This window comes from Nannobrachium achirus, assembly GCF_963921795.1.
Source record: "Nannobrachium achirus genome assembly, chromosome: 9".
NCBI classification, from domain to species: Eukaryota; Metazoa; Chordata; class Actinopteri; order Myctophiformes; family Myctophidae; genus Nannobrachium; species Nannobrachium achirus.
This window is the reverse complement of record NC_137818.1, coordinates 50,681,414-50,696,779: the sequence shown is the minus strand read 5'-3', so window position 1 is coordinate 50,696,779 and position 15,366 is coordinate 50,681,414. Positions and strand designations below refer to the sequence as shown.

At 43.6% G+C, this 15,366-nt stretch overlaps 2 protein-coding genes across 2 annotated transcripts in view; both read left to right on the top strand.

The window, feature by feature from the left end:
* The first annotated feature begins 2,318 nt into the window (after positions 1 to 2,318).
* The window catches only part of LOC308291592 (calcitonin gene-related peptide type 1 receptor-like), a 40,059-nt gene continuing 27,011 nt past the window's right edge, over positions 2,319 to 15,366 (top strand). Inside the window, exon 1 of the mRNA XM_080733646.1 lies at positions 2,319 to 2,414. The gene's annotated coding sequence lies outside the window, so the exon portion shown is untranslated. The remainder of the gene's footprint in view (positions 2,415 to 15,366) is intronic.
* The window catches only part of LOC308291892 (small ribosomal subunit protein eS10-like), a gene marked incomplete at both ends in the record, with an annotated part of 492 nt that continues 295 nt past the window's right edge, over positions 15,170 to 15,366 (top strand). Inside the window, one exon of the mRNA XM_080734032.1 lies at positions 15,170 to 15,366. This exon is cut by the window's right edge and continues 295 nt beyond it. Within this exon, the coding sequence (XP_080590158.1) occupies positions 15,170 to 15,366 (197 nt within the window).

Genomic DNA, 15,366 nt, shown 5'->3' with positions numbered 1-15,366 from the left:
AGTCAATGTACCATGATGATTTGTTAAGTTAAAATTTATTGCGACCAAAGGTCGCATATACTCTGAAGAACCGTGTCACTTGAGTGTCCTTCCTTCCTTCCGTAACCTCGTGACCGTCCTTCCGTATCCTCTGTGATGTCAGTGTGATGTCAGCGAGTTGTGACATCACTTCCTGTACAGGGCGGCTACACGAAATGTGAATAACACTATATATGGAGATCATGTCATATGGGACTACCGTCATAGAAAGTAGCCATTGTTAGGCCGGAGTCAATGGCTGTCTAAACATGGAGATGTGGATAACACTATATATGGAGATAGTCTAGTCCAATATGTCATATAGGACTACCGTCACAGACAGTAGCCATTGTTAATCCGGAGTCAATGGCTGACTGTCTGTACAGGAAGTGATGTCACATGACATACTTTTTATGCCCATATATGAGTCCTAACATGCATGGAGATGTGGATAACACTATATATGGAGATAGTCTAGTCCAATATGTCATATGGAACTACCGTCATAGACAGTAGCCATGTTAGGTCGGAGTCAATGGCTGTCTGTCTGACTGTCTGTACAGGAAGTGATGTCACATGACATACTTTTTATGCCCATATATGAGTCCTTCTGTACCACATCTCCATGTTTAGGCAAACTCCACACAGAAAGGCCCTATCGCCAACCCAACCTAGGGTGTGAGCGATAGGGCCTTTCTGTGTGGAGTTTGCATGTTCTCCCCGTGTCTCCTAGGGTTGATACCCTCACTAAAACATGAACAAACTCCCCCCAGAATGACAACAACTAGAATCGTCAGAGAAACGCTGTGGTTGGCCAGATGGTCAAGAATTGGCGCGACCTCGCCCTTTAGGGCGAGGTCGCATGTCACCCTGAGGTCGCATTCCATCCTCAGGTGTCTTACTAGTATTAGTGTTGTTTTTTTTAAACCAAATATCCCCCGGGTCAAAATGACCCGAACAGAACAAAGGTGTAGTGAATCTGAACAGAACTTAAGGGTTAAGCAATACTAACCCCTAATTGCTCACGCGCTCCTTGTGGGCAGCGAATCAGCTGGGTTGGGCTGAAAATATCCTAGAATTTCCCTCACTGGAGGAAGTAGGTAACTGTTATATATGGGCATAAAAGGGACACGGATAGAATTCATTTGCAAGTGTGACTCGTGTCCCGACAATCCCACTGGCTATCAAGACTGTCACATTATGTCCATAGGCCTATGGGCACAGATAATTGGAGTCTGTGAGATCAGATAGATGTATTGGCCAGCTCCATATATGGAGATATAGGTGATGAGCTGGTCGAGTCATCATTGTGATGTCAGAACCGATCAGGTCCATATCATGTGGTATTGGCCAGCTCCATATGGCTATTGAGCATGATGCACGCACGCACAGGATCTGCAGTTTTCCATAAATGTGACCTACGGTCGCAATTACATAGCCTATATACCTACATACCAACCGTGCCAATTTGCACAGGGCTTATGGTAATAATATCACTGCTGGTACATTAGCATAATTGTGAGAGAGGGGATTTTTATTTTTAAATATAATATAAAAAACAACACAATTAAATTAAGTCTCATATCTGTATGCAAATTACATCTTGCACATAATAAATTCATACAAACTCAGAACTCTGACTGGGGCGGGAGTCTGGGAGATAGGTTGGATAACTTGGATTATTTATCTGAGTCTAATGATCATTACAACATTGTACTGATGTGAAGAACATATTAAGAAAATAAAAACACGACAAAAAGGTTGCCAAAGCCGCCTAACCAACTTTAACTAATCTAAATTAAATGTTAGGCTATAATGTAAGTCATAGGTTGGGTCACACTGAAACCCAACTAATTACAATATTTCTGTCTGTAGAAGTAATTTAATTCAGTTGGAGTTGAGATATTTAGCAGCAGTGAAACCCTGATAACATAGCCTACTTGATTCATTTATTGATGACCTCCAGCAGATGGCGTCGTTGGACCTCGAATTCACACCAGTCCCCACTCCAGCTACCAGCAGAAGACTGTGTGAATCAATACTAATTATATCGGGCATTTATTTGAATACGAACTGAATGGCTGTAATTTAAATTCAGAACATTCAGAATATGCCTAGAAAAAAAACTATTAAAATGCCTCAGGTTTGTGCGATCGGCTCACATCTCCATAAAACTGGTTACAATTAGACTTAGTGGGAGTATGGTTGAAAACTTAACAACTGAGTTAATAACTAGGCACCGCCTATTATTTCTAGTGGCTGGAGTGGGAGTGGGATCAGCGCTGCTGGCTGATTTGGGACAGGAGACCGAGACACCTCTCTGCTTGGATCATGACATCAAAGGGATATTTGGAGGAAGAATAACCAGACCACTCATACAAACAAACAACCAACAGGTAGGCTACATGTCTCCTCATTCAACAGGTAGCCTATGCCATTATCGGCTACAGTAGGCTTCATAGTTTATCGGATAATTCACTGGCGCCATTAATCTATGTTAATTTAGCTGTGGCGCTTGTGGTGATCGATTTGTCTGCGTGACGTGAGTGTGTAAACCAATTAAACGGGACTCGGGACTGAGACAGGTTTGTTTTGCATTATTTATAGAAAGCATACAACAGTGTCAGAGGCGTGTTATTCTTGGAGAGCAGCATACTTTTAGCAACACGTCTAGGTTACACTGACTGTGGGATACATATGGCACCTGTTACATTCACACCTACATTTTAATTAGCTACTAAAGTAGGCCTAGTGGCTACGGAATGCATAAATCAAGGTGGCAGCAAAATTAGCCTACTATTGGGGGGAGTAAACTGTCATGACACAATTTATAGGCTAGACAACTCTATTTATTGTGTCAAATAGATTGAATAATGTCATAAATCACAAATTATGTGTTTCACAATCACAATCAACCATGTCATGGAATCTTTGGAGGTCCCTGGTCCAGGGACGGATTAACCCCCGCAAGGGCCCCTGGCCGTTAATTTTTTAGGGCCCTCCCCACCCTCTACCATAACCTCCCCTCCCTCCCGACACACACTACCCAGCTCGGATTTTAAGCCATGATGATCATCTGTGGGCCAAGAAAGCACCTGTAGACAACAGAGGTGGAGCCCACACATTAGATGTTTTATTAACGTGTACACTTAATTTTAGTAAATTGTCAATGACCACACGGCCCAGTTCCCCTGGCAACGGCCCCACCGGCCCAGTGGTAAATCCAGCCCTGCCCTGGTCAACATCAGGGGAAAGAAATAGGCACCTAGGCACCATTTACACTCCTTACCTTCAATACCTTGACATGAGTCTTTATGGCAATTCATCCCTGCCCACACACTGTGGGATTTGTTGCTGCTGTTGTATCCTACTGGCACACCTGCCAGTGAGGAGCCCCCACTGGGAGGATGCAGCACCTCTGTCCCTCTCTTCCAGTCCCACCCAACACTCCCTGCTGACAAGTGCCGCCACAACGAGTAGGAGTACATGAACTTGTGCAATGACAAATATCACTCTCCCTGCCAGCAACACACTTGTATTACCGGTAAATATATGTAGTGGGGGTCCCAGCTTCATCTCTCTCTCTAAAGGGTCCTTGGCCTGAAAAACATTGAAGACCCCTGTTCTAATGCATAACGTTTTTGGTGAGTAGGACATTATTATGGCTAGTCTCTCTATGGTGGCGCATGATGATGCAGTGTGTGACGGGTCGGCACGGCTGCTGTGGTTGTGGGTGATGGTCCCTCTGCTCTTCTACTGAGAGGTTTCTAATCATGTAGTCAGGTGGGACGGTAACCGGTCACTTCGCCAAAATTCCAACTCGCCAAATTGTCCCCGCTCATTGGGCAGGCTTGTCAATGCTCCTGGATTCGCCAGGATGATTGGCAATTACATCTACTTTGTTAAATATTTTCTGGGGGAGGACACCCAGATGAGAAGTCATTATTAAGGATGTCTTACTTTGCTTCAGTCATCAAATTTGTACACCTACATTTGGCATTTTAAGGCTGAAATTGTGCATGCTAGTAAAGCAAGCCTGATAAAAGTATCAAACATGCACAAAATTAAGAACACAGGATAAGAAGTTTGGGGGGAGGACCACCAGACCCCTGTTGGGGAGTTCCGCGCACCCCCTAAAAAATAAATCTCCTGGATTCTCTTGGACTGACAGTCCAATTTGACAACCCTGCTAATTGGCGAGGTGTCCTAGCAAGTTGATCTGGCGAGTTGGATTTTTGGCGAAGTGACTGGTATTCGGTGGGACCACTGGTTGACGGGATCGGTGTTGCAAGGGGCTCAAAGCTTGGTATCTAATCCATGCCAGCAGGATTTCTGTTGGGACTCATCAGTGAAGGCTGATGAGGGTAGGACATGAATCTTAGTTAACAGATTGTCACTTTCATGTGCATGATCTGCTCTGCCATGCAGAGAGTGAATGGATTCACTTCTTCCAGGTTGTGTAAGACTAGGGCAGCAACGGCTTAAAGTTATTTGGACTTGTATCATGACCAGGTCAACAGACGCGTTTCAGCTTCTGCATAGCGCTGATGGGGCTCTTATCGCCATAGTTGCAAATGGCCTGTCCATAGTCTCTCAGAAACCAAACCGAAAGGTCCGGTTCGACAACAAAATGACGTCACTCGTGACTTCTGAAAAGCATCACACCGAATTAGACTAAAATCTGCACGTCGGAGAGTCGCAACTCGCCGAAGAAAAGTTCGGTTTCGGAGAGACTATGGGCAGGCCTTAACTCTGAAAGTTTAGAAATGTGACGAAATGGACCCATGAGTTATGGAGGCCCTTGAAATGTGAAAATTCGAGAAGTACTGGGCTAAACAAATGGCATTTACGACCCACAGTGTGACCTCTTTCTGCTGGGTCCCTCTTGAAAATGAGATGCTGCATCCCAAGGGGCTTCAATAAAAATATATAGAAACAAACTTCCAAGTAGGACCCGTTGATCCCACTGTATCCCCCTCCCCTTATGTGGCAAGCATCCCCCCCCCCCCTCCACACCCCCCTCCCCCCCAACACAGCACACACACATCACAGTTTTTACCCACGTTTTCTATTCTATTCAATTCCATAGACAATTATGGATGTCATAGATGACTGGCGTCACAGGCTGGCCACATGAAGACCAAGCTCCACATTGAAGCCACGCAGTTCCCAAGTGGATCCCGGGATCCACATGATTGGTTTTCTTTCTCGAAAACAAGTTATTCACGGCGAGTGACGCAGTCATAGCACACAGTATACATCAGTGTTTCTCAAACTTTCAAATTTCAAGGTCTCCTCTTAACTCTGTCAGTGTACAAATGGAACCAAATGAACCCGTTAGGGTTCATTTGGTTCCATTTGTACACTGACAGAGTTACAGACTTGTATGGGTCAATTTAGACCCCCTAATGGCCCTAGAGGAACCTACAGAGTCCCTGGAATCCACTTTGAGAACCACTGGTGTACATTATAGGCAAAGAGTTTCCAAACATTTCAGGCCGCGACCCCCCATCATCATATTTGAATTGGGGATGCCCCACCCTGACAAGCACTGCATTGCATTTCGTTTGACTCAGATCCACAGATAAACATTGTGAAAATAACTGAACTACAACGCCTTGCGAGGTGTACACTTGTACTGTGTGCAGTTTGTTGGTTTGTTTACTGTTGAGTCGAAACAATATTGCACATTAAGTTAATCATTTGGGGACCCCCAGTTTGGAAACCACTGCATTATTGTCACTGTCGGGCAGAAACCTTGTATCTCCAAGTTTCAAATTTGTACATTTTTTCACAAAGTAAAGCACTGGTTCATCATATGGCTATCGCACAAAGTAGTGAAAACAGCTGATCTACAAGCACACATGCTTGTAGATCAGCTGTTTTCACTAGTCTAAATTAATTTAAAAATGATAAATACAAGGTTTCCACCCGACAACGACGTTATGCTTAAATCACATTCATATGAGTGTCCACCTTATTACATTACTCTTTTCAAAACCACGACTGTACCTACTGTTAATTCAGGCAGATGGAAAATAGAATACCAATCTCCAAGTCCATTACATGTCCGAAGGACTCTGGTATATGAGGAAAATAAGCATACAAGCATGTTGTTTTACAAAAATAGTGCCAGTGTTTTTATTTTATTTTATTTGTTACTACACCTGTTGAACAGTAGTTCTCAAACTTCTTAATTTCAAGGCTCCCCCACTTTGGTATGCATGCATTGATTAGGCCACGGCAGGAACCCCCATAAATAAGGGTCCATTTGGTTCCTCCTCCTATTTAGCTGGGGACCCCCTGGATCCTACTCAAGGATCTCTGGGGGTCCCCGGGCCCCACTTTTAGAACCACTTTCAGGCCGCGCCCCCCAACATAATCATATTTAACTGGGGACCCCCCACCCTGACTTGAGGCATTACATTTTGCTTAACACGGTTCTATTGTGAAAATAGCAGATTCTGCATGCTCACAACGCCTCGCATTGCGAGGCGTTGTGAGCATGTAGATCGGCTATTTTCACAATTTCTTCTTCTAATATTAGACAACATGGAGAATGTTTTTTATTTTATTTTAGAGGTATTAAAATGGTCTTAAAAGCCCTTAAATTGTCACTTTAGAAATGTGCAGATATCCTCAATACACTTAAACTTTATTTTGGTTTGTTCACCTTTGAGTGACAAAACAATGTTTCACATTAAGCTAATCATCTGAGGACCCCACAAAATAATTTGGGGACCCCACAAAATATTTGGGGACGACCCACAGGTTGAGAACCCCTGCTGTAGAAGACTGTGGCATTGTTATTTATCCCTCTTTGTTAACAAGGTCAGTGATGTCGGATCTAACATAATGCCCCCTTCCTCCTCCGCTGATCTGACAACTGCCACATGTTGTTTTGTCCTAGTTTGCCCCTGTTTTTCCTCGACACGGTCTCTCTCCAGTCCCCTGGATGTCCTACCCCTTGAAAGAGGTTCTGTTAGTCATTAGTACTGGTTTATTCACCACTGTGAGTTTAGTCCTTCACATCTGGCTGCGGCCCCAACTGTTTTAAATTAGTCAGTGTACGGCCAGAATCCCGGCCTCGATTCAGCTCTCCCACATTATTGCAGACCCAATCTCCAAAATACCATTCAACTCCGGCACGCTTGAACATGTAATAATTGCCCTTTCATCATTTAGCATTGTTATACAGTAACTCATCAAAGATTTAGAGAAACATTTCCCCTGTAAGACTTTTGACTGATGACACTGAGCCCCAAATCTTTGAACACTACTGGTCCTCAATGGATTGGACCATACTGTAGCTGGAAATCGGACTGAAAAGGGATCTTGACATTTCTGTGACCTTTGACCCAAACACAAAACTGACTGTATATCATGGCAATACCACGTGCATGTGTTGCCATATTTGGACCAAAACCCCCTGTTTATTTGCAGTGTTTCACTTCAGAGGTTGTTAGAATACCTGGCTGAACAATCTTGTAAACAAATCCATGTGAGCTGTCCCTGGGTCATGTGAAAAGGTCCATTTGGGACACCCTTAAAGTTAAGGTCAGTGGTAATCAAAATGGGGTCTCTGGACCCCCAGGGGTCCTTGAGGGGTTCCAGGGGGTCCCCAGATAAATGATGGACAATGGACAACTATGTGGCTGTAACTCTGAGAGTGTACAAATGGAAACAAATTTGGTTCCATTTCTCAAGAGTTATGTTGGTCCGTGGTCCAGGGACCCCCACTACCCTATTTGCACCAGCTATTAAAAAAAACAAAGAGAAGAAAAAAAAACATTGAAAATGTTTGGATATTTTTTACACCACACATCTTTTATGGTGTCCTTGTCACAAAACATTTTCAGATGGGGGTCCGCGGCCAAACACACATTAATTTAGGGTTCCTTGACATGACAGAGTTTGAGAACGATTGAGTTAAATGAACACTCAGTATTTCACTGTGTAACGTTCACAATGAACCCTCTGCTCTTCTAAGAATTATTGCCGCTGGGTGAGTATATTCTTGTCTGAAAGAATCACTGGGGCGTTTTGCAGAGTTGGTGGTGTTCCTCCTTCCGTTGATTTGAGTCATCATTTTTCGACCCTGGGCCTGGTCCTGTCAACAGCATCCACTTGAAGCTGTAAACAGCTTTACGCAATGAGGCAGTGGTGGACAGTAACAAAGTACATTTACTTGAGTACTGTACTTCAGTCAATTCTTTGAGTATTGTGCCCCAATGCGTCGCACTGCGACGTGTTGTGAGCTTGGAGTTCGGCTATTTTCTGTATTTGATACCACACTGATGAACTAAGCATACTCAAGTCAATACTGGAGATGTGGCGTGCGACACAGAGAGGGCAATTCTTTCAACATAAGATAATGCATTCAAGTTCAGGAGAGTTTGGACAAGGCAATTCTCTTGAACTCTGCCTTTAGGTATGGCATGGAAAGACGGATAAAAGGGCAGGGGCTCAAGCCCCCTTTGATGTCTCTATGTGTGCACGTGCCTGGGGTTGAGTGTCCACCACTGGTCATTAGTGTTTTCCTACTATTCCGTGTTCTATGGATCTTTGTTAGCTTCTACTGAAGTGGCTGTTTCCTTCTCCCTTAGTCCGTCGAATGTAACAATACATTTACCACAAGTACATAGCCTATAGAATTGCAGATCTACAAAGCAAGCTCACAGCACGTCACATTGCGATGTGTTGACCCCATGAACCAGCTGATCATTCACAGTGTCACTCTGAATATCAGCCTGGAACAGTCTGGCCTCGCTGGGCAGCTGTCAGCATATTAATAGGTGCTTTGCCTTCTACTTTTGCAACACCGCCAAGTGCCACGCGAGCGCAACCCCCCCCCCCCCCCCCCCCCCCCCCCTCCCTAAAAATGCTCCCGGTTTATTTTAAGGTGAAGTGTGTGTGTGTGTGTGTGTGTGTGTGTGTGTGTGTGTGTGTGTGTGTGGGGGGGGGGGGGGGGGGGGGGGGTTCAAAGGGGTGAAGGGGAAGCTGCCATGTTGCTAATGGCAACAGTGAAGCAAAAATGATTGTCTGGGTGATGCAAGAGAATTACTGTGATCTAAAGTATGCCACGCTATTTATTTATTTATTTTTATTTTATTTTCAATATGCCAATTTATCCAGGCATCCTGTCAATGATTTTGTTTTCTAACCAATTCATATAAAATGCTAAATAGTACATTTGGACAATATCCAAATACGAGTTTTTCCTTCAGTAGTGGCCTATTACACACACACACAGACATACTGTACATGTATCCTATAATCTACTACATCTACGTTTACACACATGTTCTGTTGATCCACACACAATATTACGTTATCGTCCAAATTGTACAAAGAGGGGGGTTCTCTCTAGTGCTAGGAAATAAATCAGTATGCATTCATGTGCACGTGCACATGTGTGTGTGTGTGTGTGTGTGTGTGTGTGTGTGTGTGTGTGTGTGTGTGTGTGTGTGTGTGTGTGTGTGTGTGTGTGTGTGTGTGTGTGTGTGTGTTTGTGTGTATTCTGCACTGTCTGTTCTGCTTCCACTGCCCCAGGGGTAAAAAAGAAAGAAAAAAAGCATGGCCTAGCTCCAAGCTGGACAAACTATTTTTGGATCCAGCGATGGGAAAATAAGCAAGTCTATAATAACTCATACATGGACACATTGGACAGCCAGGGCCCCTGTTAAGACACTGCAAACAAACAAAACACACTAGTGGAGTGACTCTTGCCCTGATTTATTGGAGGTAAGTGTTTGAGTGTGAGCCAAATTCAGCATCAGGCTAGAAACTGTTGATGAAGTTCAGTTTATGCACAGTCAAATCCTGTGAGTCTTTGCTAAATACATTTTTAGAGTGTGTGTAGGCCTACACCAGTGGTGGAAAGTAACTAAGTCCATTTACTCAAGTACTGTACTTAAGTACAAGTTTGAGGTACTTTTACTTTAGTGTAGTATTTCCATTTTTCAATACGTGTTCTTCTACTCCACCACATCTCAGTGGCAAATATTGGTAGAATAAAAGTGCTGTGTGACTGTGCCCTTACCCACTTCAGCCCCATATACATTTCGGCCATTTGAAAATGGATGATCTACAACTTTGAGTATTTTATGTACATTTTGATACCAAATGCTTTTGTACTTTTTAATTCCGGATTTTTACTTTAAATTGCAGTATTGATACTTTTACTTAAGTAAAATATTTGAGTACTTTTTCCACCGCTGGTTAAATTAGTGTGTTCGCAAAGAACTGATCTACAACAAGTGCAACGCGTTGCATCGCTGCCCTGCAACAGAGTATATAGAGGGTCAAACAAGTCCAACATAATACTTGGATTTATTTTTATTATTATTATTATATTTTTTAATAATGATCAGATCTTGAAATATTCAATCTGCAATCTGGAACAAAATTTCAATGAATAAAAGTACATCTCTCTATATACTCTAGTATATTAATACCAATATAAATTTAGTACCAACTATGATCTGCAGTGGTTGGAGTCTCACTCATCCATTATGTAATATTGACAGTGGATTTACGGCTTTCAGTGCAAGTGTGAAAGTGGGCTATAAAACCTTGTCCGTATCATTTCTAATCAAGAGGCCATCATGATGTTAGCCGTGTCCCCTCAGATCTCTGAATGTCCTTCCCTTGTCCCTTTGTGTAGGGGTAACAATGGCTTATTTTTAAACTGTGTGTGGTTGTGTGTTGGAGGGGGGGGGGGGGGGGGGGGGCTTGAGGGGGGTGTAAGGAGAGAGGAGAGGAGGAAGTGGTTGCAGGATAACGTTGTTGACGGGTAGAAACCTCGTATCTCCAAGTTTAAAATGTGTACGTTCTTTCCCAATCTCTTTCCCAATCTCTTTCTCATCAGACAAGGCCGTCGCACAAAAGTAGTGAAAACAGCAGATCTACAGGCACACAACGCCTCGCACCGCGAGGCGTTGTGTGCTTGTATATCGGCTGTTTTCACTAGTTTAAATTATTTTTAAAATGATAATGCAAAACGAATGGTTTTGGACGTACAAGGTTTTCACTCGACAGCGACGATAAGCAGAGGAAGACAGCAGCCTTCGTCCTTCCTCGTTCGTTACTCACACTCATCCCTTGCGCGCACGCGCAGTCTCGCGCGCGCGCACGCACGCACGTACGCACGCACACACACACACACACACACACACACACACACACACACACACACACACACAAGACAGACACTCACCCATTCATGTTGTATGCTCAATGGACCGCTATTGTCCTAAATATAGAATAAAAGAAAACAAATGTGCCTTATTTAGTGTAATGGCTGCAGTCTTGGAAACATACAGTATGCCTACTCTCAAGCGCTTTCTTTTAGATGCAGTGCTTCTCCAACCGTTTCATGTCACGCACCACCAAATTGAGTACTGTATTTGGCTGCAGACTAGAGGTGGAAAAGGTACTCACATTTTTTACTTAAGTAAAAGTATCAATACTGCAATGTAGGAATACTTTATTACAAGTAGAAGTACATAATTCAAAATGTACTTGAGTAAAATTATAAAAGTGTTGGCATCAAAATGTACTTTAAAGTACCTAAAGTAAAAGTACAAAATGTTTGAAAATAGCAGATCTACAAGCTCACACCGCTTCACGATGCGACGCGTTGTGAGCTTGTAGATCGGCTATTTTCAAATATCCTAGGTACAGTATAACATAGAGAAACAGTGAATTAATGTATGTTTTACAATATCATCATTTATATCTGCAAAAGTTGCTAGTAACTAAGGTTTTCAAATAAATGTTGTGGAGTAAAAGTACAATATTTGCTTCTGAGATGTAGTGGAGTAGAAGTAAAAGTACTGAAAACTGGAAATACCCAAGTAAAGTACAAATACGTCAAAACTGTACTTAAAGCTATACTGTGTAAGATTCTCAACTAGTGGTCAGTAGCCATATAGCAAACCGCGGTCGCGTTCGCGTCTTTCGCCCGTTTTTCGTACCTTCACACCCCCGCGTCTGCCTCCACAACGCCGAGAGCTATCTTTGGAGGGGTCCCTGGTTCCTGTGCGTTCAGGCATTCCGGAGAAACGGACTACTTCACCCTGCCTGGTAGGCGAGATTACCTTTTGAGTAAAGAGACACACGGGCGACTACAAATATGGCGACCCCACTTCAAGATGCGCTGTGATTGGCCGGTAGTGTACCATGTGTGCATGATCGGCGATGTGATTGGGCAACGTATACACAACGTATACAGATGATGCAGATTACGTCAATTTTGCGCGAAATCCGGTCCACGGCCAGGATCATAGAAAACATATAAAGAGAAGGCTTCAGAAGCTGAAAATAACGGAGTGGGTGTTCTAAAACTTTAGCGATTTAACAGTTAGGACAATTTTAAGATTTGTTTTATAAAAAAAGTTACATGGTACAACTTTAAGTACAGTACTTAAGTAAATGTACTTAGTTACTTTACACCACTGCCTGTCCTCTATAAATGCCTAATCCTACACCCACACTGAATCTCATCCTCATAATGTAATGTTTATCTCTCAAATTCTATACTCTGCATGCGTACGTGCAGGCAGGCGTGTGCGCTCCCGACCTGACTTTAAACTCTGCTGGTCTCTGTGTCCCCTGCGGGAGAGACTGTCTCACAGGAAATGTAGCTTATCCAGAGAGGGATGCACACACACACACACACACACACACACACACACACACACACACACACACACACACACACACACACACACACACACACGCGCGCGCGCACTCTGCAGCGTAATGAGGTCGGAGATGTTAGTTTGTGGTCTTCCTTCGCGTTCTCCATGCACCAAAACATCACACTCCATTTATGGATGTAATTTGGATCAGGATATTAAAGATATAGATCTAGATCATATCAGTGGTTCTCAAATGTTTTTAATGTCATGGACCCCCGAATTGATATTATATACTGTAGGCCTATATTTGACCGCAGACCCCCACCTGTAAAACGTTTTGTGGCAGGGACTCCCAGAAGAGAAGATTCAAATGATCCAAAAAATGTTCAAACGTTTTCCATACCCCAATGGTTTTAATGGTACTGTGATTTGTTTGTGAGTGGCCGTGAATATTAATTACTTGTGGGACTGGTTCCGTTTAATTGCACAGTTCTGTCTCATTTAGCAGTCTGCTGTTTCCGATCACATTTCAATTACCTCGGGGGGGGGGGGGGGGGGGGGGGGGTAGAGAGATGGAGTGAGGAGCAAGTGAGCGAGAGACATGACTCGAGACAGGGAGACATGAGACAGAGTGTGAGAGTAGTCTTTTGTAATTTAAGATTTGTTGTGTATTTGGCTTTGTATTTTTTTATTGTCTCCACCAGCCGAAGGCATGGGGGAGAGTATGTTTTCCCCTCCGTCCGTCCGTGTGTCCGTCCGTGCGTGCGTCCGTGCGTCCTCGCAGTTTGTGAGCACCTAATCTCAGTCGCCGTTGGCCCGGACGCTGCCAAAGTGAGCACACACACTCCCTGGATGCCAATCTAGTTTTACTTGAATTGTTCCTTTTATGTTGTTGGTTAATCCTAACTATTTTCGGAGCACTCCGTGTAGTCATTGTGGTTCACAGATGTCCAGTTGTTATTTGTATTGAACTGAATTGTATGTCTGGCAAAGCTGTGTAATTTCTCTCCTTCACGGCCAGTACACACGTAAAAAGAGACTTTGTCTCAATGTGATTTTACTGGTTCAAGGTTATAGTGTGTGTGTGTGTGTGTGTGTGTGTGTGTGTGTGTGTGTGTGTGTGTGTGTGTGTGTGTGTGTGTGTGTGTGTGTGTGTGTGTGCGTGCGTGTGCGTGTGTGTATTCCATGGCGTCATCTGCCCAAATGAGATTTCTCCAGGGAATGTTCGCCACACTTACGTACTTCTTACCTTTAGCGCAAATCGTATCCAAAAAGTAAGCCTTGTTTTAGCCTCTCTCTTCTCACATGTATAATTTTTGAGTGGTGGAGAAAATCTAAGCGATGGGTTGAAACAAGTGTTTAAATCGCTGTAGTGCAATGCAATTTTACAGAAGCAGTAAAGCGCATACGTGACTGGCCACTAATCTGTGAATCCCAGGGCAAGAAAACTGGCCACATGCTGACTAACAGCGATTTAAACTTTCAACCCATCGCTTAGATATTCTCCACCGCTCAAATATTATACATCTGAGAGACGCTAAAAAGACCATCACTTTTTGGATACGATGTGTGGTAAAGGTAAGAATCGTGTAAGTGTGGCGAACATTCATCGGAGAAATCTCATTTGGGCAGCTGATGCCGAGGAACCTCATCTCGGAGCTACAGTATTTAGCGGAGGGAGAGATTCCGAAAGGAGCTAGTGTGTGTGAGAGAGAGAGAGAGACAGACAGACAGACAGAGAGAGAGAAAATAACGTCATCTCTACATATCCGTCACCCACATATCTCGCAAACCATCTGAAAATTAAACTTCAACAGGGACCGAGGGAGTGATGAGTGTGAAGTCGGTCGGACTGGCGGTTGTCCAGAAATGATCTATAATTCCAATCCCTGTATTGTATCTGTCCCTCTCTATGTCTGTTTGTGTCCATTTTATGCCCATGTATGGAGATCCCTGATGTCATCAATACAATATGACATCATAGTACTGACGTCAACAGGGTACAACAGGTATTCCATAACCGGACGGGCATGAATTCCAAAGGCATGACATCATAGACTGGCCTCCAGGTACTATGATAATACTATACTAAATACTGGCAATGGCTACAATGATACTGCATAACCAAGTGGCAAACGCTCCCAACAGGCCTTGGCCTAGATGTTTTAAAAGACCTAACAATGTCCATATTCATCAATATCAGGTTCTCTTGGTTACCCATTATTTCCGATCATAGTCTAGCACCGTGGGCGTCCATATTTGGGCACAACTGCATGCAACTCCATATTTGGGCATGACTGACAATGGAACTCCATATTTGGCCACGACTGATGTCCTACTGATGACACAAGCATGGAGGTATCTCAACTTAAAGAGGACCACACAAAGAGCATGGGGCAGTATCAAGTGAAATACCAAGTAGTATAGACCTCCAGACCGAGCGTCCAGTCTTTATTAGTAGACTTTCAGCACTCGAGCAGAGATTGTAAGACAAATCGAGTGGGAAAATGCTGATGCCCAAGAAAAACCGCCAAGCCATCTATGAGCTCCTCTTTAAAGACGGGGTAGTTGTTGCTAAGAAGGACGTCCATCTAGCCCAGCATCCCAACGTGAACGTGCCCAACCTTCATGTGATGAAAACAATGCAGTCCCTGAAGTCGCGTGGGTACGTCAAGGAGACATTCGCCTGGCGCCATTTCTACTG